General features: G+C 43.6%; 1 protein-coding gene across 2 annotated transcripts; it reads left to right on the plus strand.

The window, feature by feature from the left end:
* The first annotated feature begins 840 nt into the window (after window positions 1–840).
* ikbke (inhibitor of nuclear factor kappa B kinase subunit epsilon) lies at window positions 841–13,147 on the plus strand. Of its 2 annotated transcripts, none has more exons than XM_080494482.1 (21): window positions 841–992; window positions 2,339–2,438; window positions 2,686–2,823; window positions 3,715–3,844; window positions 3,918–4,099; window positions 6,018–6,178; window positions 6,384–6,494; window positions 6,594–6,773; window positions 7,809–8,005; window positions 8,462–8,520; window positions 8,981–9,072; window positions 9,185–9,286; window positions 9,657–9,714; window positions 10,682–10,794; window positions 10,871–10,947; window positions 11,031–11,070; window positions 11,178–11,279; window positions 11,969–12,065; window positions 12,228–12,319; window positions 12,526–12,597; window positions 12,677–13,147. In XM_080494482.1, the coding sequence occupies exons 2-21, from the start codon at window positions 2,340–2,342 to the stop codon at window positions 12,738–12,740; spliced, it is 2,166 nt and encodes a 721-aa protein (XP_080350608.1). In that variant the 5' UTR covers window positions 841–992; window position 2,339; the 3' UTR covers window positions 12,741–13,147. The 2 variants fall into 2 exon arrangements, with proteins under 2 accessions (XP_080350608.1, XP_080350609.1); XM_080494483.1 differs by having other exon boundaries at window positions 11,969–12,045.
* Window positions 13,148–14,148: the final 1,001 nt, after the last annotated feature.

The raw sequence follows: 14,148 nt of genomic DNA on the forward strand, positions 1-14,148 counted from the left end.
ATATTTACTTCTGGGAACACTTTCAATTCTGGTTTTTGTTTAAATTTGCATCCCCATCTCATCCGGACAATAATACTGTTGTATTTGGAGTAGATATAGCTGAAAGCCTGCAAGACCGGACGTTTAATGTGTTACTGATGATGGGGACGTTTTTCATTCACAAAAATGAATATATGAAGACTACGCCAGATTTCAATGTTTGTCACAAAGAGCTTTGTCTGTACTTTAAATCTCTTAAATTTATGAAGAACAAAAATAGTATAAGATTATATAATTTTGTAAAATAATTTAAACTCAAAGAAAACCCCGAGTGTATGTTTTTTTTTTATTATTATTATTTATTTGTGTTTGTTTTGTTCAGTTTTATCTTATGGTTAAGTTGATGTGTGTATGTCTTCTATGTTTTGATTGGATTCTCAAAGTTATTGTCATTGCTTGGAAGTTCTGTTATTAAAAAAATTAAAACCAATAATAATAATACATCCTACTTCCAAGTGCAAGCGAAAGCGGCACGTGTCCACAGAAGCAGCCAATCAGATTGGAGACAGTCGGTGCCACCAGCTCAGAGCCTCATGGCTCATGCTGCCACTGCAGTGAAGGCGTCCAGTGCTGTTGTCATGTGTCCGGCTACTGGACTCGGATGAGGTTATCCCCGGCCAGCCTGCCACACACAATGTTTAATAGAAATGCTCCCCACCCCTCGGCTATGAGCTCCTCGGCGTACACTCGCAGCCACGCAGAGGGAAGTTCCGACCGGGACGTGTCGCTGACTGTAAACGCACCATTTCCGCCTTCAGCCACAGACATGCACTTCCCCCAAACTTCCTCCATCAGTCGCCGCAATGCAAACACGGGGCAGCCTGCTGCTGCTGCCTTTAAGTGTTTGGATTAATAAAGAAAACTAACGTCATTTTTTATCCATATTGGTGGGTTTTTGTCTTTTGTTTTTGTTTTTACTGGCCGCTTCCTGCGAAGGAGCCGCCGCTCCTCAGGTAGGCTGCAGTTTTCCTCGCCGTCTGTTCTCCAGACCTTGTCGGTACTTCGAGCTGTTTCATGACAAAGTTGACATTACTTCTTCTCGCTGACAAACCAGCTTTATAATGCTGAAGAAATCCTCCAGTTTAAACGCAGGGCTGAATGCTGGCAAGCTGACGCCGCAGCTAACGATGTTTTATTATTAGGTGAAATCTACCAACTAAAGTTTGTTTTCAGGTAAATGACTGCCTGACAAACTCAGAAGTAGCGAGTAACTAAAGTAAAGGTATTATTGATTGTTCGTTGCTTTGTATGAAAATCAAATTACTCTCCATGTTTGCGTCATCGATCCAACCTCAACATCAAGACAATGTGTCCTCATAGTAACATAATGTTCTATTGGTACAATTCATCAAAATAAACACAAAAGTCGTATGTTTAAAGTAAGCAAGTCTCCATCCATGGCTTAATTTCTCAAATAAATATAAGATCACAGATTTTTTTATTTTTATTTGAAGTTTTCATATTTTAGTTTTTCACTTGATATCGAATTCTGACATCTAACACTAACCGTGGCCATTCCTGCTCCATGCATATGCCAATTTTTATCCAACACACAGTCCCTCACACGACTGAACACTCACATCCACCAGTCTATGCATCATCTTATTTTCCCAGGCAGGAGGCGGTTGTTTCCCAGTGACCAAAAACCAGTGGGATAAAACCAGAGCATCCAGTGCACTGTGAAGCAAGAATGTTAGCCACTCCTCTGTACGGACCCTATATTTTGAAGCAATCAAAATTTGTAAATGGAGGTTTACGGTGAAAAAAACACAACTTTTCTATTTCTGTGACTTCAGCTTGCCGAAGGCAGGGCTTGACAGGCAACATTCCCTGTAGAAAAAGGCCGCAAGCAGTTTGCATAATGTTGCATGGCACTTATTCTAGTTAATACATGAAAGAGTTATGTACAGTAGTGTGAAAAAGTATGTGCTCCCTTCCTGATGTATTACTTTTTTTGTGTGCACGTTTTCCACACTTAAATGTTTCAGATCAAAAAATGTAAACATTAGTACTTGCTGGTGTGTTTTGGATCATCGTCCTGCTGGAGAACCCAAATGCTTTTTCCACATCACTGTATGTCAACTTAAACTGCAACATAGGAGCACTGATATATCCTCCGCAGTGCAACAACAATAATATCAGAAAAACTGTTTATTTAAATGTGATTTTTGCATAATATGTAAAGAGCCCATGATCGAGCTGGACGCAACTCCAAATCCACAGGTTTCACACTCAAGTCTCAGAAAAATGCCATGTTTGAACTCTGCGTGTTTACTCTCTGTCTTCCTCTTCCTCACAGCATGTCCGGGATGACAGCCAGCACAACAAACTATCTGTGGTCTTTACAAGATGTCCTCGGTCAGGGAGCGACAGCCAGCGTGTACAAGGCGCGTAATAAGGTAAATTGCACGCTGACGATCATCAGAAACGATTGACTGCTGGAAACTTGCTTGACGTCACTGTGCACTATCTGTCTCGGATGTTTTCAGCCGCCGCTATTTGGCTCGTCGGCGAGCGGCAGGATGTTAACGAAAGGCTTGTGGTCGCGGTGATGTGGGCCGTTTTGCCGACGGTCTCATCGTGTGCTTCTTTCTGTGACGTGCCGAGTTGATTAACCTGTACATGTGTCTGTGTGCACCCACGCAGAGGTCAGGAGAGCTGGTGGCCGTGAAGGTGTTTAACGTGGTGAGCTACAACCGTCCCCATGACGTCCAGATGAGAGAGTTCGAGATGCTGAGGAAGCTCAACCACAGTAACATCGTCCGGCTGTTCACTGTGGAAGAGGTAACAAAGGGAGCACAGCCACAAGGACAAAGATGGAATGCAGATATCGTTATTTGGGGATTTTATTTTAAAAAACAGAACTGTGTTCTTTTGGGCAGATGAGGGGTAAAGCTCCCACATAGAAATCCAAAAATAGGTTTCAAGGTGGCACCTGGAGGTGATAGTGGCCCTCACAGAGGGTTTATGTTAGCATTATGGAGTATTACTAAGATTACTGGAAGAGACAGTGATTTTATCAAGTACATATCCACAGGACATCAGTGTTTTCTTTTCTCCAAGACGTTTTGAAAACCTCCTTGCTGATTTCTGTAATAAAAACTCTGCGCCATTGCGAGGCAAATGTGTTTATACAGCAGCATTCAGACACATTTCCCACTACTTTATCAAGAAATAAACGAAGCACAGCCAAACAAGGCCATTCAAAATTTGGATTGAGAAAAACACCAAAGCAACGCGATTCAGGAAAAGCATAGAAAGAACATTATGGGTTTCTCTGCAGTTGTACCTCGACCACAAATACACACAACTTAGGCTGATGGATGTTTAAACATTGGTGAAATAAGTGCATGTCCTCGGATAATCACAGTGATTCTTTTCTTCTATCTTGATGCCCGCCCCGCCATCTGTGATGAGTGAAACACCACGCAGTCATTAAATAAATCATGTTGAGTCCAAACAGAACAGACCCGGTGTGTCACCACTTACATGGTGGGTTTTGTTTCTGCGAGGCCCTTCGTATGGCGTGAAGGGATGCCTCCCGGTGGCCGTGAGGTATAAGGTCACGCCAATACTCCACAGGTCCACACTGACCCCGTGCTGACCCGTTGTCTTTGTAATGCGGAGTGCGTAGGAGAGCAGTGCCGCTCACAGCCTCACGTCTCTTGTTGTCAGCTGCCCTCCAAGCAGAAGGTGCTTGTGATGGAGTATTGCTCGGGAGGAAGTCTGCTCAACCTGCTCGAGGAGCCTGAAAATGCCTTCGGACTGACAGAAACCGAGTTCCTCACTGTGTTACAGTGCATAGGTGGGTGCGTGCATATATTCTCTTACTGTGCGCCGTGTCTGTTACTAAGTCGACGTCCTCGCTTCATCTCCAGTGCAGGGCATGAACCACCTGCGGGAAAACGGAGTGGTGCACCGGGACATTAAACCGGGGAACATCATGCGTCAGGTCGCGGACGACGGCAAGTCTGTGTACAAGCTGACAGACTTTGGCGCTGCAAGAGAGCTGGAGGATGACGAGAAGTTTATGTCCATTTATGGGACTGAAGAGTATTTGGTAAGACAAACATCTTCTGACTATGTTTCGTCTGCTTGTCTAAAAATATTCCTTCTATATTGACTTTCATTATAGCCCCAAGAGCTAAAATTGGTGTGTTATGGCAGAAACGCTACAAAATAATGAACATTTCTGGTGAGAGGGGAGTCTTTTGTAGTTTCCTGCTGGATCATTGTAGGAGGTGAGGCCTGAGGCCAGTGGGAAACCCATCAAGTGAAAATGAGTAAACACGATGCATGTGATAGAACTATTTTGCATTCATTTCGATGAGAACTGAAAAAAATTGAAAGTACAAAGACGTCAGCAGAATATCAAGTTTCAAACAGGATTTGCACTGCCCTGGCGTGTTTTCAATGTATTTTAAAAGAACGTCGAGTCACATTTTGCATTTGAAAGGCACTTTAGGAATAAAGATTGACTCAGATTGATAACGGATATTTTGATACTGAGCCGAATTGTGTACAATTTAAAGCTGAGTTCTCCACAGCAGTGTTATTTTCTGTGTGGCTCCTTGGAAGAAATGGAGTGTTTGTGGACAATGGGACTGCCATGTTATGACTTTCGATGCGTGCATCTCTCTGATAAAGCTGTCAAACAAATGTGGACTAATAATTTTTCCAAGGAGGCCACATGAAGAACTGAGATTACTGTGGCGCGCTGACCTACAGGTTCTACTTACTTGTGTAAGATATGAATGCCGAGATCCAATAATAAACGTGTAATACTGTAATTAGTGTGCCTCTTTGATGTGAAAAGGATCATTCAAACCTTAATCTTTCATCTTAACGAGGAGACGAAGGTACAGCGTCAACATGAACTCTCTAATAAGCACACCAGTTGTATTGCATGCATCATGTACAATCATTTTCATGTCTGATGCCAAATAATTTAAATGAAGCTTTCCGCTGCTGTTGTGGAGCAAAGTCATAATTCCTCATAACAAGAAATTAGCTACAAATCTTGAATGTGTTCCATGAAGAGGTCAGTCAACAGGCTTAGCGTCTGATTGGTTGAGCTCCAAGACGTCCTTTTTGTATTCAACAAAACTTGGGTTTGAAAACAGCTTGGAAGATATAATTAACATTCCTAGAGATGCTCCCGTAAAGATATGTGTTCACTCTCTGTATTCATAGCAGTCGTCAAATGCCTTTTGTACAGGTTTATAATTAATTTAATATCCAGTAACCGACACTGTCTTAACATAGTGTTGATTTTGTAAAAAAATGTGTTTATTACAAAAAAATTGTTTTTTTGCCTCGGTATAACTGAACATTTCTGATGATCGACTTCTGTCGAATAAATAAACATTTCAAAGTCAAATGAAATAAGAGCTGATGAAGTGAAAATAATATGGGAAGCACTCTCGGCATGAGCAGGTTTTTAGATTATTTGAGAAGCTTCAGTAGTGTAGTTTTTTTCTTTTTGTATAACTTTGCCTCGTTACCGTATGTGACTTTCTAACCCTTCACATCCTAATTTTAATGTGTGCTGTGTTTGTCTGTTTATCACAGTCCCTCACGTTGCTTGTGAAACCAGCACAGGATGTGAAATTCCTGTATTTCCAGTGTGACGTCACATAGCCTGACAGTTCTGAACCCATACAGTTAAAAATAAATACCTGTGGAGGCGAAACGTTTATGTCAAAGTCACCCCACATATAGACTTGAGACGATGGTGTCCCTCTAGTGGCCAAATGAGTGAACTGTATAAACAGAGATTGGTGATCAAAATACAACGTCTGTCACCGTGTGCCTGTACCCGCTGCTTCATTTCATTTATTTATTTGTTTTCCACAATTTCACACATACAACAATGATTTTTATTTCATTATGAGTTTTTGAAAAGAAAAAAAAAAAAAAAATCATGTTGGGGTTCCAGCTTCTTTCACCCTGCTGGCTCTACTTTCTTCATACTCCAGCACCCCGACATGTATGAACGCGCTGTGCTGCGTAAGCACCACCAGAAGTCGTATGGGGTCAGTGTGGACCTGTGGAGTATTGGCGTGACCTTATACCACACGGCCACCGGGAGTCTTCCCTTCACGCCATACGAAGGGCCTCGCAGAAACAAACCCACCATGTAAGTGGTGACACACCGGGTCTGTTCTGTTTGGACTCAACATGATTTATTTAATGACTGCGTGGTGTTTCACTCATCACAGATGGGGGGGCGGGGCGGGCATCAAAATAGCAGAAAAGAATCACTGTGATTATCCGAGGACGTGCACTTATTTCACCAATGTTTAAACATCCGTCAGCCTGACTTGTGTGTATTTGTTGTGTAGGTACAAAATAACGGCACAGAAACCCATGGGGGCCATCGCCGGAATACAGCGAGCCGAGGGTGGACCGATAGAGTGGAGCTACCACCTACCTCATAGCTGCCAGCTGTCGCAGTATGTCATCCTATAAAGCACAGGACTTAAAGACGCCTCTCCGTTGGTCTGTAATGAGAATTATTATTTATCCACGTCGGCACCGTTCTCTCTGTGCAGGGGTCTGAGGGTGCAGCTGGTCCCAGTACTAGCAGGCATACTGGAGGCGGACCAGGAAAGGTGTTGGGGCTTTGACCAGTTCTTCACAGCCACGACTGACATATTGAAGCGGCAACCAGTCCACCTCTTCTGTCTGCAGCAGGCTGCAGCACACTGTGTCTACATACATCACTACAACACGTATGTCTGCCCGGGCCAATCGCTGCACGCCATCCAGCTCAAACGAAACAGTCCAAAGCCCTCAGTGCAGCATTGTATGAATTCTATCAGAGGGAGCAGATTTTAATAGTCAGGGAAACCAACACATATGCGAATTGGATGCCACAACTTAATATTTATTCTATTCTCTTCCACTGGATCTTCAAGTGTCATATTTGTCATTATTCACACTGAGGAGAGCTATTAAGAGTCAAATTGAAATGACTTATTCGATCTCTTAACCTCCCCACCTGGCATTGTAATTCCTGCAGTTCAGAAATGTGCAGCAAATGCAAATCATGTGTGATAATACCCCCAGAGTCTCGGCTAAGATCGAGATTAGAACTCTAATCCCAGATGCTTGTGTAAAGACTTTGCTTCTCAGTTAATTGAATCCCCGCAGTAGAACTTTGAGTGTATAGACTTTAGCTCACGTTTTCAAAATGATTTTATTACTTTACAAAGCACTACAGTTTTCCACCAGACTATTTGACTGAAAGGGTTTTAGTTTATGAACTTCAGGTCCTCTGACTCCTCAGTTTTCCATTGCTCCTAAAATCAGAACAAAACCGTTGTGATGCTGCTTTTAGTCTCTACAATCCAAGCCACCGGAGCGACTTTCCAGAGGATCTGAGACAAGCTGATGGTGCAAATTACATGTCAATCTCACATCTTTAGTCTGGCTTTTATGAAGGGCTTCGCCTGCAATTTATTCCTCAATTCCTGTCGAGCTCATTTATCCCGTCTTCCTTTATAAATTTTATCGCTTCTGTTATAATGCAAATGCACTTATTCAATGAGCTTTAGCTTCAGCTCAATGGCACATTTTAATCCACGTTTTCGTAATATTTACCTTTCTGGACTGTGGCTTTGTTGTGACCAATTGGCTTGGGTGGTCTAGGGGATGAATGGATGGATGGATTTAATTGAATTTTATTCCATTTTATTTCTCTGGATAGGTCGGCATGCTTGTGTTGCACCCATAAAAAAAAACGCTGTGTCGCTGTTTCCAATCAGAGTGTCGATGTTCTTGGAAGAGGTGGCGTCACAGACCGGCGCAGACGGACAGCAGCAACACCCCCTGTACCTGGGACATGACCTCCCCCTGGAGGGCAACATGAAAGTGGTGAACCTTCCAAGCACCTCGCCTTCCCAGCCGCTCATCCTCCTCAGCTACGCATCCCAAGCCAACAACAGCTTGCCCGTCAGAGAACGTAAGAATGCAACACCAAAACATAAATGTCATTCCTTGACGGACATGTAAGAGATTTGGAATATAAGACGTGTCCTGTCACAGCACATGTTATTGTGAAACAGGTTTTCTATAAATCAAAAGAATTATTTAAACACAGATTATAGAGCTGCACAAAAGAGGGTCGAGTCATAAAAAACGGATTAAGATGGAAGCCACTCATGTGGAATATATAACATTTAATCCAGTATTTTCAATCCTGCTTCTGATTGATCTGATAAACCTGAATCTAATAAATATATCAGAAAGTCGCAGTCCTGTGCGCTGCAGCATGGGGACATCTAAAGCGTGCAGGGTTAGACTAGAGCCCTCTGGGATCAGGACTTTAGTGGATAATTGTCAAGTTGACCACAGTTCACAGATACAGATGATCCTTCAACATCAAAACTCAAATTCCTGATGTTTTCCTCTTTGTTAGCGGAGACTCCCATCATTCCATCGCGGTTTGACGTCATGGCAGACTACAGCTTCTCCAAGGTACGTCTTTGTCTTCACGTCTGGCATGAATATCTGCTTGTACTGAGGGAGAAACATGGAGCTGTGTTTACTTTGACCCTATAAGGCACTAATTCAAAGATTTATTAGCCAATAACGGCAAAATATAACAAATATGAAAGAATATCAAATGACATTTTATAGTCCGAAGCATTTTACTGCAATAACACAACTCAAAGGGAGGAGTGTGTGACCATGGTTTGCATAGCATCCTCAGTAAAACTGTTTGTATAAATCTCCTGTGTGTCACCATTTACAATTTGCGGCCCCAGTATCTGTGTTCGAAGCAATCCGTCAAACTCTGAAGTGACACGTCGGTGTGCTAAACCCTGACTGGCTAACGGGTCCACTGAGCCACGAGGCCGTTATTCTCCTTCCCGAGTGTTATGCATCATAAACCTGGAGCTCATCATTATCTTCTCTGATCCCCTTTTATGTCTAGGTGATAGTCGGAGTGGTCCACCAGTATCTGAGGATGGTGCAGCTGCTGCACTCGCACCGCGAGCTGCTGCTGCAGGGCTACTACAGCTACATGTGAGACACGCACGTTTACTGCCGAGTGATGCTCTTTCTGGACGTGTGCAGCGGATCGGTGACTCTCTCCCTCGTCTTTGCTCAACGCTCTTGCCCTCTGATTGGTTCTCAGGATGAAGTTGCGCAGCGAGTGTGGAGACGCCCTGCACAGTATCGCGATGATCACCATTAGATTGCAGTCCTGCTTCAGTGTGGAGCACAGGATTCATACACTGTGAGTTTAGCTAACGGCACTGATGGATGACATTATGTGTTTATTTTCACACGTTCTCTAATATGCAGGCTGGATGGAGTAAGCTGTGCACTCACTTGCATTCTTGTCAAAGTAAATTTGTTGTGATTTAGGTTTCCCACAAACTGCCAGATTTTGGGCAGTCGCACGGTTATGATGTTTGTATTCTCGCACAATCATGTCGAGTCAGCGCAGATTCCGCTCATACAGTCTGCAAAAACAATGACTTAAATTTGTCTCGTGAAGGCTTTGACGACCCAGACGGCCGAAAATCACAGTTTCTGGGAGCCTGATTGTAGCTCTAAAGGACTAACCCTCTTCTGCTCTTGTATCAACTCATTGTGTTTCTCAGAGGGCCTCACGCTTCACAAAACAACAGCCCAGATGATAACAGCCAAAAACTCAAAATGGTGAGTTAAGAACAAACATCAGCCGGGATTGTTTTTTTTTTTTTGAAAAGTGTTACATTTGCAATGAAAGGCTATTGAATGTAGTTGGGATTAAAGAGGTATGTCCCACACATAAGAGTAACAACATCCATTCATGCACAGAAAAACAGTCACACCTATCAGCAATTAAACCTCAAATATACAGCTTTGAACTGTGGGGGGGGGGGGGGGGGGGGGGGGGGGGGGGTGAAACAACAGAATAATTGAAACAAACAAACCACGAATACGATGCACAAAAAGTCCCCCGAGTCCAGAATGAGAATGATTCATTGTCGTAACCTGTTTATCTGCCTGTTGCCTGCCCACCTGCATGCGCACTGCCAAAGGTTACACATGTAAACATGGTACACAAGAACAGAAGACAAAATTCCCATCTCTCCCTCGGCTTGCTACAACTTGCTGAACAGTGCGTGGGAGAATGATCTGACATCAGTACAGGGTGAGAGAAAGTAAAGAGGCATCACCAGCAGGGCTTTTCAAAGACTGCCGCAATTCAGAGGAGTGCTGCCTTTCCTCTTTCTGTTTGAAGGTGACGACCTTGGGATGTTTCTATACATGTAAATGAGCATTTTCATATTGGTGGGAGTATTTTTTTTGTTTGGTTTTTTTCTGTCAAATGATTTTGATTTCTCCAAATTATTGTGGCTTTAACCAGATTCGTTTTTCCTGAATGTCTTCTTTTGTAGTCAAATCAGAGTATATCTGCTTTTCAGAGACCCTGGATCATTAACAATGTTACAAGTGAGCAAAGCTGAAGGTGATTCATACACATGGCCGCCATGTTTTGGTGTTACAGAGCAAATACCTCGCGAAGGCTCGATTGTCTGCTCTTGAGTTTAAAGGGAAATGACATTTATGAGGCACAAAAAGTAGAGAGAATCCTGTGATCTGAGCGCATGCCGACCGTGTGGCTGCTGTCTCCATCCAGGTCCATGAGCACCTGCCGATCTACACCGCGGGGATCCACGAGTTTCAGAACCGACTGGATCAACTTCAGATCGAGCAGGCCAAGCTGGCCGAAGCGCTGAGCAACGACAAGAGGTACACAGAGGCGCGCGCGCACAGTTTCCAAGTGTCTAAAAACGTATCTATGGTGTCTAAAGGTGGTCTTCCACAGCTGTCAGAAGATGGAGATGCTGCAGCAGAAGATAAGGACGATCCACCAGCATTATCGTAAAGACCGGCTGACTGGCAGTAAGCCCACTTCCTGTACTGTGTACTCTGGAGGGACTGTTTGTGCAAGGTTTCAACTGACGGGTGTCCTCTTTTTGTCACAGAGCTGGCGTACAATGACGAACAAATTCACAAGTTTGAGAAGTGAGCGTGGGTCGGCGATCGGGGATTTGTGTGTCCGTGCAGCCGGCGTCCCAGCCCGTCACCTATCTGAGCTCTTCTGTAATCTGCTTGTAACTCTCACTTCCCAGAATCCACCTGTCATCCCACATTAAGCGAGTGAAATCTCTCTTCAGAGAGGACTGCGTGCAGCGATACAAAGAGCTTTCGGCCTGCACAAGGACGTGGAGCAGGTCAGTCCTCGGGTCGCGGTGCCGAACGGAGGAAACGGAGCAAACTTTGCACCGGCGCCATTGATTCGAACACGTCTACCGCACTATTACAACCTTGTTGGTCAGCTGGTCAAAGCTTACATGAAGCAGATTACCACGGGGCGTGTGGATGTTCAGCCGAGCACCATTAATCCTAACCTCTATTTAGTTTCAACATGCAATGTAGAAGTTGAACAATTTATTGCTTACAACATATTTTGTTCATCTTCATTATTCCCTCAAGTAGAACATACAGTATATATGCAGCAGGCCGGGATTGTATTCCCAGCTTCCCTGTATGATTCTACAATATGTAAAGTGTGTTGGAATCTTTTAAAGAAGTCATTAGCCTCCCTTATCGGAAATGTTGCTGCGCTTTTCCCGCGAAACACGAGTCATTTTAAAGAGCAACCGTGAAAACATGACAACATCACAAAGAATACAGTCGACTGACAAACAGTCATTTTGAAGGGATTCATACAGAGCGAGCCTCTCGAGTTAAAACTGTGGTTGAATACCTCGTCAGTGTATGCTTGTGACATGCACTGACAAAAACCATGTGTGTGATTTTTTTGACCTTCAGTGTTACTGGAAACATAAAACTGTAGTTTTGTGGTATTTCAGACTCGGCAGGTTTATGTGACACAAGTTTCCTCTTCTTCTATTGGCAGCGTTCTGCAGGAGATGCAGACGAGACTCCAGGACTTCAGTTCTTTCTCCGCTGGTTTACTGGCAGACTTGGAGATGAGTGAGCGCAGCCAGAATAAGGTCCCCATCTGACTTCTCATTTGCTGACCTCAGGCCTCATACCTCCGTACTGTGTTCGCTGAGCAGCTGATCAACTGGCCTTTGTGTCGTGCTTGTTTTTAAACTCATTGACACTGGCTGGATCTTTTTCTGAGTGCGAAATGTCTCATCTGTTCTCCCCAGGCTATCGACAGAATCCTCTTCACTCTCCAGCCTCAGAGGCAAGGACAGCAGCCTGGAGTCACACCCAGGGACAAAGACCAGATGGTCTCCAGGTGTGTGTGTGTGTGTGTGTGTGTGTGTGTGTGTGTGTGTGTGTGTGTGTGTGTGTGTGTGTGTGTGTGTGTGTGTGTGTGTGTGTGTGTGTGTGTGTGTGTGTGTGTGTGTGTGTGTGTGTGTGTGTGTGTGTGTGTGTGTGTGTGTGTGTGTGTGTGTGTGTGTGTGTGAGATGTTTTATTTTATATGTTGCTTTGTGTGATAGGATGCACCACTTAAGGGAGGAAATGGAGATTTTAGTTCGGGAACTGCAGTATAACAACAACATCATTGAGAGGTGAGAAGTTATTTTCATGAATCGTCTGTCAAAGCTTGTATCCAACCTGAAGTTTGTCGTTTTCTTCTGGCTCTTGCAGCCTGGGAGCCGTCAGCTCTGCCGCCGCTCTGGATCCCAGCCTCACCAGACCCTCCACTCTGTGAAAGAAGTGCAGCGTCATTGGATCTTAAACTCACGCGCACTCTCGACAATCTCCTCGGTTCATCTGCCATTAAGACGCAGGGGAGTGAATCCAGGATCAGCTGCAGTCTGTCTTATAAGAAGAGGAAACGGTTGGACGCAATCAATACATTGTGAAACTCAATTTGGAGATAAGATGCAAGGACAGAAGGGGGAAGGCCCAACTGGATTTGTAGTCGGTGTTGGTGTGTGTGCAGACTGAGTACAGCCGCTCAATACAAACCTCATTAATGCATTTAGTGTTATTGTATTTTTAATAGGCTGCCATTATGATAGACTGTCAGGAAAAGCCGAGTCAGCGGCTTGCGGTTTGTCACAGAGGAAGCTCTGTACTTGTCTAAATGTAACCTGATTAAATCAAAACATCTCACTGTGGCGATATTATTGTATTTGTCCTGGACAACATATTGGTCACTCATCCTTACATTCTCTGTACCTTTTGGTGCCAGTCCTAACTAGCACCGGACAGAAGGAAGGGTACATCCTGGTCGGTTTACTAGTATGTTTTTTTCCTTTTCTCAGACAAAAGCCAAGCCACACACTCATGTGCACTCATGGGAAGTTAATTGACTGCGATTGCGAAAGAAACAGAGTATCTTGATTGAAAAAATAACTTTGAGGAAAGAAACCTGCGACAAAAGGCCTCACCCTACTGTAGCTTGAGATTTAATCCAATAGCCCTGATGCATGTCAAACTTTCTCTCTTTATGTCTGTTTTTGATGGAAGAAGAGCTCAAGTTGTCCTCTGTTCTGTTTACTAATGGATCATTCAGACGACACTACTTGACCTCATTTGTAGATTGAGCAAACAAATGTTGAATAACGACGCCACTGTTTGTCAGACCCTTTGGGAAAACACCAGTGTCGAATGTTTTAATCAAATTTCTTTATGTTCCTGTTTAGGTGGGAGACAAAAAGTTATTACTCTATCAAATTCCCACTAAAAGAGAAGTAACTCAGTTGGGAAACTCATCTCATCTCTCACCACATGCTTGTTTTCTTTAGAGAATTACACCAAGATGACGATTCGGGGACTGTTTGGTGAATTACAGCTTAAAGTGCAGTTAAACCAAAGTGGTCAGTACTCAGGGGGGGATTCCCTGACTTGTTTATGTGTCTGTGAAATATCAAAGGAAAAGGTTGGAGAAATGTTTCATATATAGTAATGTTGCACACCTTTTAGTCGGTCTGTTTTTATTATAGCCATAACTATAAACACAATCTGTGTACACTGTGTTTTTGTGTTGAAAAGTGAAAGTAAAAGTTCCTTTGTAGTACTTTTCAATCTCTGACAGGGATTTCTAGCTTCTTAAAAGTCGGACGTGTCTGACATTTGAACTGTCAGCGTTGGGCCGAGACAGAATGAAACAG

The sequence above is a fragment of the Blennius ocellaris genome, assembly GCF_963422515.1.
Source record: "Blennius ocellaris genome assembly, chromosome: 4".
NCBI classification, from domain to species: Eukaryota; Metazoa; Chordata; class Actinopteri; order Blenniiformes; family Blenniidae; genus Blennius; species Blennius ocellaris.

Excerpts from the sequence above, each read along its gene's own strand:
- ikbke (XM_080494482.1), top strand. The coding sequence starts at position 2,340 with ATGTCCGGGATGACAGCCAGCACAACAAACTATCTGTGGTCTTTACAA. Across the intron at positions 8,521-8,980 it reads CAGACTACAGCTTCTCCAAG|GTGATAGTCGGAGTGGTCCA; the intron begins GTACGTCTTTGT and ends TTTTATGTCTAG. Across the intron at positions 12,598-12,676 it reads AACAACAACATCATTGAGAG|CCTGGGAGCCGTCAGCTCTG; the intron begins GTGAGAAGTTAT and ends TGGCTCTTGCAG.